This window comes from Genypterus blacodes, unplaced genomic scaffold, assembly GCF_046128005.1.
Source record: "Genypterus blacodes isolate CSIRO-AG114 ecotype Tasmania unplaced genomic scaffold, CSIRO-AGI_Gbla_v1 ptg000256l_1, whole genome shotgun sequence".
NCBI lineage: Eukaryota > Metazoa > Chordata > Actinopteri > Ophidiiformes > Ophidiidae > Genypterus > Genypterus blacodes.
Genome location: NW_027467050.1, coordinates 88329 through 102635, shown reverse-complemented (window position 1 = coordinate 102635; position 14307 = coordinate 88329). Strand labels below are relative to the sequence as shown.

The window sequence follows — 14307 nt, the reverse complement described above, 5'->3', positions numbered from 1 at the left end:
TGACCTATGAGCCACATTGATCTCCTCCTCAGTCAGATGATGGTTTGGGGGTGGTTGTGTTGTGCGGTGGATGTTGTTACGGAGCAGGCGGTGCCCCCTGGAGGTCAGCTCTGTCACAGGCTTTACCGTCACCTCTCCCACCTCAGGCTGAGCGAGGCAGCGGTCGGCCCCCGTCGCTCTGTAGCTCCGCAGATTTAAGGCTCCTCGGTGGTTTCTGCAGGCCGGGCGGGGGCCGGGGGGGCCGGGGGGGCTCGGCTAATTGAAGTCAGCAGATGACGGGTGTGCTGTGATTTGTGTGGTGACAGGCGGTGTAATTACACGGCTGGTCAGAAAGAACATTACGGTAGTTAAGAGCTTTCGCGGGCGCTAACTCGGGCCAATAAAAGGATCCTTACACTGTTAAGTACACAGAGCAACCAGCAGGGCGGCAACGTGTGTGTGCGTGTGTGCGTGTGTGTGTGTGTGTGTGTGTGTGTGTCTGCGCACGTACAAACCTGACTTCAGTTTATTGTGCTCTTACATGTTATTCCTTTGTTTAAAGCCAGAATCCTCCAGACATATCTGTGTTACAAGCAGGGGCGGACTTAGGGATTCAGGGGGCCGAGGTGGACCCAGAACTGTACTACTAACAGTAGACAGCAACTACACTAGCTTTGACCCTGAACCCGCTGTATGATGTCATGGATCTCTATCCTATAGTGACTTCCTGTGCCTTCTCTCATCAGTCTGCAGCTCGTCTGGGTTATGAACCTGGAAGTCCCCTTCATGATCCAGTTTCCTTTTTTTTCTGTTCATTTCATTACGTTGTAGATCTAAATGAGGAGCGAATCTGGTGTAGATCAATCAAAGATCTGCTGCTCTCCTGCTGTCAGCTCTCATGGAAAAAAGGTCCCATAATGCATTTCTCTGTAAATATCTACATGTTTAATCCAATAAACTCTGATGGAAATGATGGCGTAACACTGCAGCCACATGTTGGGCATTTAAACGGCTGTGTGTGTGTGTGTGTGTGTGTGTGTGTGTGTGTATCCAGCCCTAATCCAGCCTCAGCTCTTGGGCTCCAGAGGCAGAAAGATAGTCACGGACAAAAAGGAAAACAAACTCCAAACCGCACGTCATCCCAGTGAAATATGGTAATAATATAGGAGGAAGTTTACATTTTGTAAAAATATGCGTTATTTGTCTAAGCGTCGGTTCAGGACGGGCCGGGCCCGGCGTGATGAGGGAGGCCGTTTTCTGAAATGTTTCTGGAAGTGGACCACAGAGCGGCCAACACCCCTGTCTATCTTTAGAGCAGGGAATCCACCCAAGAGCTGTCGGTCCGGACGCCAAATCCATGACGGCTAAAACTCTCCAGACCCCCGAACACTAACAACATCATTCAGCCCCCCCGCCGCACACACACACACACACACACACACACACACACACGGCACACACACACACGGAGGAGCTGATACCGTAAGATATGGAGGTATTTGGTTGAAAAGAGTAAATAAATCAGGGCTGAGCATCATCACGGCCTACGTAAGAGCGCCGTGTCGCTGTGACCACGCATGCAGAGCCTCGGGGCCGGGGCAGAGATTTATCTGCTCTGAACCTTTACTCAATACCTAATTTTTCTTGGACTCCACCTTTGTTTTTCCAAGTGCTGGGAACCGAGCATAAAAAGGTCAAAGAAATAATGGTGGAGAGAAAAAAGAGTCGCATTAAATTTGTGAAATAGAAAATCGCCGCTTGTGAAAAAAAAGCCGAGAGGAATGAGCGAGGAGGCCGAGCAGTCAAACACCTCATCCATCACCGCTGCACATACAAGGAATTATTACAGCGGCTGTGTGTTCATGGTTTGTGCTGGTGCCAAATCTCCAGGTGCCTGATGTGGCTCGGCTCTAATCTGGGATTCAAGAGTCACATTAGAAGCTTGACTTTCTCTCCTGACGGGTGTGAGAGAGAGAGAGAGAGAGAGAGAGAGAGAGAGAGAGAGAGAGAGAGAGAGAGAGAGAGAGAGAGCAGTGACCGGTTCGTCTGTGATTAGAGTCCATTAAAGGGCAATTCACGCAATTAACGCCACAATCTACTATTCAATCCTCAATCCAGTGCCAGGACTTTGGTTGATAATTTGTTTGGATGAGTCCAAATTATAAATGATCGTTAAAATGTTTTTTTTTTAAATCTTATTAATTTAAGGGACTTCCGGGTTCTGTGAAATAAAAGCCATGGGTGATATGAGACGCATCCAGGCAGCAGCACCACCAGGGGGCAGCAGTACCACCAGGGGGCAGCAGCACCACCAGGGGGCAGCAGCACCACCAGGGGGCAGCAGTACCACCAGGGGGCAGCAGCACCACCAGGGGGCAGCAGCACCACCAGGGGGCAGCAGTACCACCAGGGGGCAGCAGCACCACCAGGGGGCAGCAGCACCACCAGGGGGCAGCAGCACCACCAGGGGGCAGCCTTTCACAGTGCTGAACATTCCTATTGACAACTTCCCATTAGATAAAATGTTTATTAATATTCCTCCACTTGTCCCGGTCAGTCACCTTCACTCCCTCAGTGGCTCTGTGTTTGTGGCCCCCTGGTGGACCGCAGGGTGATATTACCTTGGCTATAAAAAATGCTTTAACTTTATGAGGAAAGGCTTAATTTACACAAATATACTCTGAACTCCTAAATGCCCAAAATGGAACTTTCAGAGTTTTATAAATCTCTGGCTGAGTCTGAACTTATTAGATAAAAAATAAGGAATTTTATGATGAGTGTTTTATTATTTTGCTAAATGGGCTTGCTCACCTAACATTATTGTTCAATCGTGACATAAATTTCCATCTATAGAAAGTCCAGGTTCTCCTTAAAGAAGCTGTATTGTGTTTGATACTGAGTGGTTGACCTCAAACACAAAGGTATTAGGAGCAAAATGGGCTTCAAATGTGAAAAACAAAACTCCACAATTCAGTTATTACTCCTAAAATATAGAATTTCCAGGCAGAAATGTGATTTTTTTTTTGTGTGTGTCCTGTTTATTTGCTCAGTCATGGTTTGGTGAAGTTTTCTGACCTCTAAGCTGCTAAACCCAAACTTACAGACGCAGCAGGAGACTCTAAAGGCTCCTCTCACTCAGAGGGCTCGGGTTTTCCTCTTGGGCCCAATAGAACCTGCAGCCTGGTATCACTGAAGGTGGAGACGTGAACTCATGAGCGGCTTCCTGTCAAATGTTCTGACTTCAGTTAGAACTTCTTTCTTTCTTTGTATTTGGTTTTGTATTGATTCGTATTCCCTGTTTTGCTGTCATGCAGGGATTTTACGGCTGCTTCCACATCCTGAGGTGAAACTCCAGCTTGAGAGTTCGGAGTTTCCACTAAAGCTGCTGTGTGTGTGTGTGTGTGTGTGTGTGTGTGTGTGTGTGTGTGTGTGTGTGTGTGTGTGTGTGTGTGTGTGTGTGTGTGTGTGTGTGTGTGTGTGTGTGTGTGCAAAGTGTTGTTTTAATGTTTTCCTCCTTCCTTTTGCAGGAGAGAGGAGGAGCACTTTCCACACAGTGATGAACTATAAGTTAATGTTATTGTTGTTGCTTTTCTTGTGCAGTTTGATCTCTGACGGCTCTTAGAGAAACTTTTCCCTTAGTTAGTTATAAAATGAGTCATGTGTTTATTGATGAATGACGTCTGATCCTGATGCTTATGTTCTTGCTTTGACGCCTCGTTTGGGGTCGTGACCCTTCAGCAGCGTCTCTACAGTAACTCTCTATTTTCAGCTCATTCCTGTGTGAACTCTGAAGTCATGTTGTTTCTCTGAGTTGTCTTAGTCTGGAGAGGCTTCACACTCACACTGCTAAACTCCTGCAGCAGCACCAAGTTTACTCTTTGGAACTTCCAACAACACTGGAATGCAACATGAGCGGTGACGGATCAGCTTTAGGATTTACACCTGGATGCCTCTGCTGTCCACAGGCCTTATTGGGCCTTGGAGGAGGTATGAGCACCAGTTATCACCCTCTGGTGGTGATTGTTGTCTCGGTGTGGCATTTGTCCTCTCTATTGAGGACAGGATGGACAGGATGGACCTCAGACAGCAGCAGAGCGTCTCATTCTCTGACTCAATGCTCTATAGAGACTCTTTGGCTCTGTGTGTGACGTATAAATAGACTGAGCACATTCCTGCAGTGCATGATGGGAAAATATGACAAACGATATTATAATCTGAAGATGTTCTGGTCTACATATCTCAGGCCTGAGAGACATGTGTACTTATATCAGTCACTTAGATTAGAGTGAATATAAACCAGACTTTATCTAAACAGGAAACTCATTTATGTCAATCAATTCATTCAACCAACCAGTTCATCTTTAAAAACATTTCAAGTTAAGTAAATTATGATCTATCAGAGTAATAATAAACAGGTTTATCAATATTATATTATTATTATTATTGCAGTTCTGATTCATAATCATTTCTCCATATTTGATCTGAGAGATTTGAGGAATCTTGGATCAAAATTCCCGTTTGAAAAATTCTGCATTTCCGGTTATTTATCTGTTAGATACATTTTGTGAATGAGAACATTAAAGTAGTTTCATCATGCGAGTCCCCGATTTATTGTGGGGGGGTTTTACCGTTAAGGAATTATGAAGTTAAGAGAAAATTCGCGCGAAAATCAACAACAGATTATAAATGTGACGTTAAAATCTGACGGCTCCATTTATAAGAGGAATATCCGGTTGTGATCTTTAAATATGAAATATGAGAAAGGATTTGGCAAAAAAATAATTGTTAAGTACGAAAGGAACTTTTAAATATAACATTAAATCATCAAGCGTGTTCCTTATTCACACGCGTTATGTTTTCATGTTATATTTAATTTTTTCCTTAAGGTTTGAATTTGGAACATTTGAATATTATTCAATATATTTTTCGGTGCTTTTTGTAAATGTTGATATTTTTCAGATTTATTCCTAGAATTCCTTCTTTATGTGAATTTAAAAACAGGTTTTCTAGAATGTGAATATTGTTAACAAACATATTTGTCAGATTTTCACGTCAAGTCAAAAAGTAAAAATCGGTGTTAGTTATTTTTGTGGTGGGAAATAAAAAGTCAATGTAATTTGACAGAAACGTTTGGACGCTGCGGGTTGAGGTGAGTTACAGATTTTCACAGTAAAAGCCTCTTAATGCGCTTTACTCTAATAAACAAACAGACAGAGGAGCAGATTTATGTTCATGTATATTTTAATGTATATTCGCTGTTCTCTTACGTAAAGCTGCTTTATCCTTTCGAAATAAAACCGGCTGCTCCAAACGGGACCGCGTCGATCAGCTGTTCGGGCTCGCGCACAATCACAACAGGTAATATCCAGACGAGACGGAGTCACGTGACGTCACGGGACCTTCACACATCTACATCCAGCGGCTGGAACGTTACAAACAATTAAATTAAATATAAATAGCCAACACGTCATCAATAATAAAACGTTTATGTACATCTGTGCAACATGGCGACACGCGCGCGGCCGTGCGTGAGGTGCGGGGCGCGGGGGGCGTGTTTACTATCAGCTGTCCGTGTCCGCGTCGCTTTTGCTGTTGTTGTTGTTGCTGTTGTTGTTGTTGTTGCTGTTGTTGTTGTTGCTGTTGTTGTTGTTGGCGCTCGGCTCCTCCTCCTGCGCTCTGTCCGCGCACGCGCTCCTGCTCGCGGGCTTGCTCCACTTCTCTGACTCCTCAGAGGATGAACGCTTCTGTCTCCTCCACTTGGCGCGTCTGTTCTTAAACCAAACCTGCAGCCGAGAGCAAATGATGTCACTCACACGCCTAATCACGTCTGAAGCCAAACTGATCACTGCTCCTTAGTTTGTTCAGCGATCATCGATCCAGATGTTTGAATAGAAACCAAAAGATTATTTAAGTCAAATCAGAAAGGACTCAACGGAATCTTTTGTATATTTAATAATATGCTTGCTTTTGTTTAAACATTCACATAGATATATTATTCAAAAAATATCTGTCCTGGTTTTTGGTGGAATTTCTTTGGAATTCTTTTAAGAAACATTTTCACAAGCAACAATTATTCTTCATCCGTTAATTATGAATATATTTGTATAAATATATCTATATATAATAGATATTAAGTCAACGAGAGGTTAAATTATAGAGAAGAAAAGAAGAAGAAAAGAAGAAAAGACTCCCGAGGGTTCAGTTAATAATCTAAACTATAAATGACATATTTAAAATGATTATTTTATCATCCATCAATACCAATTCATTGATTTAAACAAAAACACAACTCGGATTATTTGACGACATGAAATAAACAATAAAATGTGAGGTTAAATATTAATGAATATTATTAACAGATTATCTGAGCGTTTTGTGATCAATAACAGAATAAAGATTAACAGATCACATTGATCAGGTGAACAATAAAGCTAAATAAGGAAACGGGTGTTGTTTTAGTATAATAATATTAAGATGCTGCTTATTTCTTTTTTCTTCAGGTAGTGTCTTTATTTACTGAGACTGGGAAAGTTTCAAATTTGTTTTCGGACATAATCGCGCTGGTTGATTTCTATTTTGGCTCGACGGATCGAGGCAAAATAGAAATGTTTTGTTTCTTTATCAGACATTTAAATTCCAGCGCTGAAAACTGACGTCATCGCTAAACAAAACTCTAATATTCCCGCGCTTAAATAATTATTACTTCATTATTACTTTGTTATATATTCATATAATAAATAAGGGAGGTCACACACACACACACATATATGTGTGTGTATACTGATGAAGAAGAAGAGGACAACCTCTCAATGCAAATGTTCGTTTCTGTAATAAATTGGTTGATTTACAGCTGAATGTAATCTTTTTATACAGCTGGTGTTTAATGATTCAATCAACACATTAAACGTATTAATTTAAGTAATAAAAACAATAAGATAATACCGTCTGATATTAATAACAATAATTATGATCATAATAATAATCTGCCTCGTGTGGCACAAATTAATTTCTTAACTTCTAAACAAACGTTCAGCATCAGTGTGTGTGTGTGTGTGTGTGTGTGTGTGTCTCCTCTTACCTCCACCTTCTCCTCCCGCAGGTGGACCTTGCGTGCCAGCTGCTCCCGGGTCCCCACATCCGGGTACTTGGTCTCCTGGAAGAGGCCCTCCAGAGCCTCCAGCTGCTCGTCGGTGAAGATGGTGCGGTGGCGGCGCTTCCGGCGGCAGTGCAGCTGATTGAGCAGCTGCAGCTCGGTGCGGGACAAGCTGCCCACGTTCATGTACGACATCATCTGGTGCGGGACCGGAGAGATCAGAACCGAGCCCGGGCCGTCGTAGGCTGCGGAGGAGGAAGAGGAAGAAGAGAAGGATGAAGATCAAACTCAAAGTGAGGAAACGGAACCAGAACCTTCTGTTGCGGCTGTTTGTGGAGTTTAGTGACATCTGGGCTGATGAGTAAACAAACTCAAACACTTTGGCACAGGCAGGAAACGGAAACGTCCCGACGTGCCACAGGAGCATCACGGGATATTTACATCTGCTGAAGACGCACATCTGCATCTTTAACATACAGATGAGACGGAAACCACTCGCTTCAGACATTACAACGTAAAAAAGTATTTAAAAAAAACAAAGAGCAAAGTGCATCAATAATCAGATTAGATGAACTAAAGGAGAATGATTGGTCTTTGTGTTTACCTGTGGAACCTGCAGCTCCTCTTAGTTTGGTTTGAATCAGATTGAGTTCTTACATTCTTAATAATATAACTTCTGTTCCGTTTGGCACTTTCAATCTTTCTACTTCCGCTCTGAAGCCACATTGATCCTCTCCCCCCATCTGATCAGATTTGATCTGATCACATGTTTGACAACAAGGAAATCACAACAAGAGACATTTAAATATCTACTCAATACAATAAATGTGTTTAAATGTTACCATCAGACTGTGTGTGTGTGTGTGTGTGTGTGTGTGTGTGTGTGTTATATTAGGTTGATGGAAATAATCACCATCAATAAAAATGTTGAATCTTAAATGTTAAATGTGTGAAGTTGTTCACGTCTGCAACACAAAGTGAGACACAAACCCAAAGTGCAGAGTTTCTTATTTCTGTTTCTTAAACTAAAAAATGAACGCAAACTGTGTCTCTGTGCTCAAAGGCTCGAGTCTGGATCTGAACCTGCAGCAGCTCGGTCCCTACCTGTGGGGATGCAGGGGCACTGCTGCGGGCCGAGGCCGGGCACGGAGCCGCAGCACGGCGGCCCTCCGGCGGGGCCCTGGACGTGCAGCTGCCCGTAGTAGTAGCCGTTATATCCAATCCGGGTCCCGTTCACGGTCTGGACCCCGGCGGCGGAGGGGCCACACGCGGCCGAGTACAGTCCGTTGTAGTCGGTGTACAGAGAGTCCGTGAGTCCGGCGGACAGAACCACCGGGCCGCTCCGGTGCAGCAGCAGCGGCTCCTTGCAGCTCGGCCGGCCGGAGAGGATGCTGTCTATGCTGAACATCCCGGCGGGCATCACCCCGGTGCGGCGGCGGCGGCGGCTGCGGCGGTGGCGGCGGAGGCTCCTGGACGGCGGAAAGAGCGGAGAGTTGCCGCGGCGGAAAGTCTCCCGACGGCGAAGTGGAGCGGACGGGTCTAACACTGCGCCATGCTGGGCGGAGAGACGCGGACCTGTGGGGGCGGGCTGCGGGCTTTGGTGGGACCCGCTGAGAGCCCGCCTGCTTTTATACGCTGCTGACGTCACCGCTCCGGGATCAGCCGCTGCAGCCTCTCCGGCCGCGGAGCTGTGTATTGAGAATTAATTCAATTAAGATAATCCGCACTGTTTGCGGACTTTTGGATGCTGCGTTGCGGGGTCACAGGCGGCTGCTTAGCCTACAGAGTAATCCGATTAATGTCCCGGTCAGTGAAGGCATCATAATCTACAGGAGCCCATCAGTGTTTCCTAATGAGGAGGCAGATAAGGACACTTATCGATCCATCCCGAACCCAGCAGATTGATTATTTATCAACCAAAGTGTTGTGGACCAATCAGATCACAGGAAGGACACTCAGCTGCTTACAGTAAGAAAACGGCTTTGGTTGGTCAATTACTTCAGTTTGTTTATCTTCTGCTGCACTTTGAGCAAAAAGTCATGAAAAGGTTTGATTGATCAGATAAACGGAATTATTTACTATTATACTACAATTTAGGCTTCAGAGAGAGAAAGAGATAGATAGATAGATAGATAGATAGATAGATAGATAGATAGATAGATAGATAGATAGATAGATAGATAGATAGATAGATAGATAGATAGCAGAGAGAGTGAGTGACGTCAGTGTGTAAGAGTCAAACATATAGGATCCAAACAAACGTAGAGTTTTAGAGAAGTAGAAAGGATCCACATTATATCTGTAACATTATATTGTATTGTCATTAAACCTCATCACAGTAAAGAATCAGCAGCTGTTAAACTGTTTGAGTGTCTTTATAATGAACAGAATAAGATCAGAAAGACAGGAGTTGTTGTCGTTTAACTATCAAACTTTTTAACAGAATCAGGCCTCCGTCAGGCCGATAAGTGTTCTTATTGCGGGACCCCCCCCCCCCCCCAGGCCTGAAGCTTTACTGAAGCGTTGTTGGTTGTGTCATATTAACAGAAGCGTCCTGTATGACACGGAAGCATATTTATCACATCAGTATATTTATGTTAGGATGGACCACAGACCCCCCCCCCCCCCCCCCCCCCCCCCCCCCCCCCCTATGTGCGCCCCCTCCCGGGATAAGATAACGGCCCATTATCGCCTCATTCAGCGACATTAGCGCCGTTCAGAGGCTAATCAACATGCGGCTGGAGGGGGGGGGGGGGGGGGGGGGGGGTCTGCAGGAACGTGGATTCGCGCCTCAAACGATCATGAGCCGCTGATGCGTTTAGCTCTATACACACACACACACACACACACACACACACACACACACACACACACACACGAGTTTGTGATTTCCAGCGCGCCGATAAGATCTGTGCCGTAACGAGGTGAAGAGACGGGAGCGACACACAGGAACCAGGAGAGACCCGAGACCTGCAGACCCGAGACCCGCAGACTGCACCGGGACCCGCAGATAGACTGGACTACATAGATAGATGTTCTGTGTGTGTTGTATTTTCGGTTGCACATTATGGATCTGATCACTGTGACATTATTAGTCTCGGTATTAAATATGATATAAATCTAAACACACACAGATTTATTTTCTGTGTCAGTATTTCCTTTATGTTTTTACAACATCACGATCAAATGAATCAAAACATTTCAGTGAAGTTCTAAGAAGAGGAAACGTGGGACTGTTGGTGTTATTAAATAATAAACCTCATGTTCCGTTAGATATAGAATCATGTTATTATATTTAATAGATCTGCATACTGGGGATAGAAAACGTAATTATATATTCTCTCAGAATATATACTCAGCCTGAAACATCTGCAGCTGTGCAGAAATGTACAAATCTCACATTCTATATTGTACACACACACACACACACACACATATCTATCTATCTACATATACACACGCCATACAAAGGTCCAATTTGGCCCAAACGGTATGAGGTCTTTATGTTTATTATGGAATTTTTATTTTGAAATCTCGAGCAGATCCGGTCATCATTTTAATGTGAAGTTAAACTTTAATAAGATCACAGAATGAAGCTAAAGCCTCTGTGTTGTGTCTCTTCGTCTCTCAGTCCAAACTAATGAAGATTTAATTTGCACAACAATTTTGCTGACATTTTAAAGTCAGAGTTTTATTATTTATTATAGAGCGTTTTTACTTTTAGATTAATTTGAACCTAAAACCCAGATTATGATTTTTATCTTAAATACAGGTTTATATTTTTGTAAATGAGCTCTTAATTTGGCAAAATAGCACAAAGTTATTAAAGCAAAGGGAGCAGAACCTTCAGACCGTCTGGGTCCAAATGGGCCCGGATGGTTCAGAGCAGAAGAACACACAGATGAGCTTCAGCACAAATCATTCAAACTTAGAAGAATGGGAATATTTACACATTTTACAGTTCTGTACAGCCAAAAGTACAAATGTTACAATCTGAGGTCAGAGACGAAATCTGACTCGTGTTTATATTTTTCCAGGTACAAACTGAAACAAACTGAAGCATTGAAGCTGAAACTGTTCCCATCATTTAACCCTTTCAGGGCGGTATTTCCTCTAGGTAAGGACAGTAACTATCCCCCTTCCCATCACTTCCATGCTCAGCTCTGTAGCGCCTTTATTACAGGAAACCTGGAAGTCCCCTTTATCATCCGGTTAAATCTGTTTTTAGTGATCATATTATTATTGTTCATATTTCAGACTCACTAAATTAATTTGATTTAAAAAAAAAAAACAGAGCAGCGGAATAACATGGATTATTTCTTGTATTTAAATTGTATAAAATCTGGTGTTTTCCCCATAAACATCAGCTCACACACACACACACAAACACACACATACACACACTCCTGAATACATCAAGGCTGCAGAGGATTTCTGGTTTAAATGAAAGGATTGTGTTCCGTCCCAATCTAAATTCCAGCTCAGATTCTTTAAGGCAGGTATGATTTGTGCCTGTGTGCTGCTGCTGCTGCGGCTGCTGTCTGCCCTGATGGAGGTGTTGTCAGGGTCCTTTCATATGGAAAGGCGGCCCTGCTGAAAGGCTTTGCTCTGTAATGCAGTCACAGAAAGCACAGAGCAACACGTTGTTATTATTTCTATATTTCTGCCTCAGAGCAGTCAGACAGCAGCGCCGTGGAAACCAAGCGTCCATTTGAAATTAAAAGCAGTGAAGGCAGGCGGCACTTAAAGGTGAATGGAGGTGTCAATCAAGCTGCAGAGGGAGGAGGACGAGCCACAGAGCCACAATGGAGGCTGAGGCTTCATATAACTGAGCCTGATCTGTAAAAGCTGCTTAAACAGGAGAGAGAGAGAGAGAGTGCGCACACACACACACACACACACACAATGTGCAAATGGGTGTGGCCTAAATGAACATATGCAGTTAGGAGCAGGAGTCATATTATAAGAGTTCAGAGTGGTCTGTCTGTCTGTCTGTCTGTCTGTCTGTCTGCCATCATAAGAAAAGGGGACAAACGTGCACTCGTCTGTCAGCCTTAGCGTCGCGTCTTCACCACAAACAGACCGGCGGCTCCTGTCTGCTGACACGCTGCGAGGTGTGTGTGTGTGTTTGTGTGTTTGTGTGTGTGTGTGTAAACAGATTTTACTTGTGAGAATCAAAAATCAAATGACTGTGATAAAGATTTGCACTTTAATTTGTGAGTGTGTGTGTGTGTCTATACTTGGGATCTAAAATGTGTGTGTGTATCTGAGGCATGTGTGTGTGCTTCCTGTGTGATAAAGATTTGCACTTTAATTTGTGAGTGTGTGTGTGTGTCTATACTTGGGATCTAAAATGTGTGTGTGTATCTGAGGCATGTGTGTGTGCTTCCTGAGTATTTGAGAGGACACACACACACACGTCAGAGCTGTCATGTGTTACACTGGAGCCTTTTGTTGGATGGAGCCGCGCTGCGTTCACTGTCCACGATGAAACCCATGTGTGGCTGAGAACAGTTCAAGGAGGCGACACACACACACACACACACACACACACACAGACACACACACACGTCTGGTTCCATAACTGAACCACAAAGTGCCTGTAACCTGACCACAAATTTAATATCTGCCTCACACATCAAACGGCAGAAATCGCTAAATGTAGTTTTTGTTCAGCAGTCTTGTAGTTCGCACATGAGGTTCAAGTAAGTTGTAAACGTAATAATCCTTCAGCAGAAGGCCTGTGCCTACTGGAAAATGAGCCGGAGTGATGAATGATGTTTCCCACTCCACCATAACTCACGTCTCTCCTGCAGAGACCTGGAGATAAATCACAGCAACATGCAGGGAAATCCTCCTTCATCCATCAGCCTCAGTCCAGACCGACCCACAAAGGGAGCTGAGAAGCTCAAGAAGCAGGCGGACCTGCAGACCTGCAGCCTTCAGACCTGCAGCCCTCAGACCTGCAGCCCTGACAGCTGGTGACTGGACTTGACTGTTCTGCTCCACCTGAGGTTCCTGCTGCACATGGGGACGTTCAGAGGGAATCCTCTACATGAGGGTCTGCGGAGGTGTTCCTGGTCTGGGCTGCTCAGGACCGGTCTGTGGGCCCTTTGAGACGTGGATGTGACACGTCTCTCTCTGATTAAACTCTCTATTGATTGAGGTGTGTTGTCCCATGAAGGTCCAGATGTTTGCTGGTGTCTCTGCGGCCTCCCGTCAGAGGACCGAGGCTCTCCTGCTGGATCAACTGGGGACTGTGTCTGCTGGCCTGTGAGCTGTTTGTGGGGCTAATGGGCTCAATGTCAGCGCCTCCATGAAGACAGCAATTATAAAACTACAACTTATTAACACCACAGCAGACAAACACACAACAGTGACGTCCCTGAACAACTAAAGGAGGACAGAAGTGTTAACGTCTGATTACATTTATAATATTAGGAACAATGTTATTATTCAGAGCTGTAATTTCATTTGTTTATTAGGATTCAACACAATTCATCTTTTACTTTGCTGAATTTGAAACTATAGGATCTCCAACACACACAGTGTCTGAGTCAGATGTGTGTGTGAAGCATCTTCTGTGTGTACGTTTGTTCATGCCTGTGTTTCAAACGTTGTGCTCTTTTCAACAGTCCTGAGTGAGGTGTGCGTTCAGTCTGTTCTTATTTGCTGTGTGTCAGGTAAATGTTCTTTAGCAGGACTCAGTCTGTGTGTTTGTCTGTTTCCATGGAGCTGCAGGCAGAAGCAGAAGAAGAAGAAGAAGCAGCTCAGGTTTCAGCTGAGGATGAATCTCAGAGCTTTCAGAGAGGAGCAAACACAAACGTGTCCATTTTGTAAATGGCAGTGTAGTCCCTGCTATTGAGCCTCACCTGCATGGCTCCAGTCATTTTCTACTTAAATGGTTTCAATTCAGAGCTCAGGCTCGGCTGTCAGAGCAGCAAAACACCCGGCCACTTTCTTTCACCGGTCATCAATCATTTATTATAACCAGAATCCATCAGCCAATCCTGGTAATTACTGATTACAGGCAACTCGTCATGAGGCAGGATGAAGGGCGCTCGCTCACACACACACACACACACACAGAGAGAGGCTGTCATCTGAGCGTGTGTCATGTCAGGAATCAGAAACACATTTCCACATTAGCAGGTCTGAAGCGTGCTCTCTCCTTTCAGAGGTGCTACTTAACACGCTTTGGAATTACAAGAAATTCAAATCAGCTCTGCAGGCTG

At 44.3% G+C, this 14307-nt stretch overlaps 1 protein-coding gene across 1 annotated transcript; it reads right to left on the bottom strand.

Moving 5' to 3' along the window:
• Positions 1–5268: 5268 nt before the first annotated feature.
• Positions 5269–8492, bottom strand: gsc (goosecoid). Its single transcript, XM_076171510.1, has 3 exons — positions 8177–8492; positions 7058–7317; positions 5269–5762 (listed from the first exon to the last, which is right to left on the bottom strand). The coding sequence occupies exons 1-3, from the start codon at positions 8490–8492 to the stop codon at positions 5541–5543; spliced, it is 798 nt and encodes a 265-aa protein (XP_076027625.1). The 3' UTR covers positions 5269–5540.
• Between the last annotated feature and the right edge of the window lie 5815 nt (positions 8493–14307).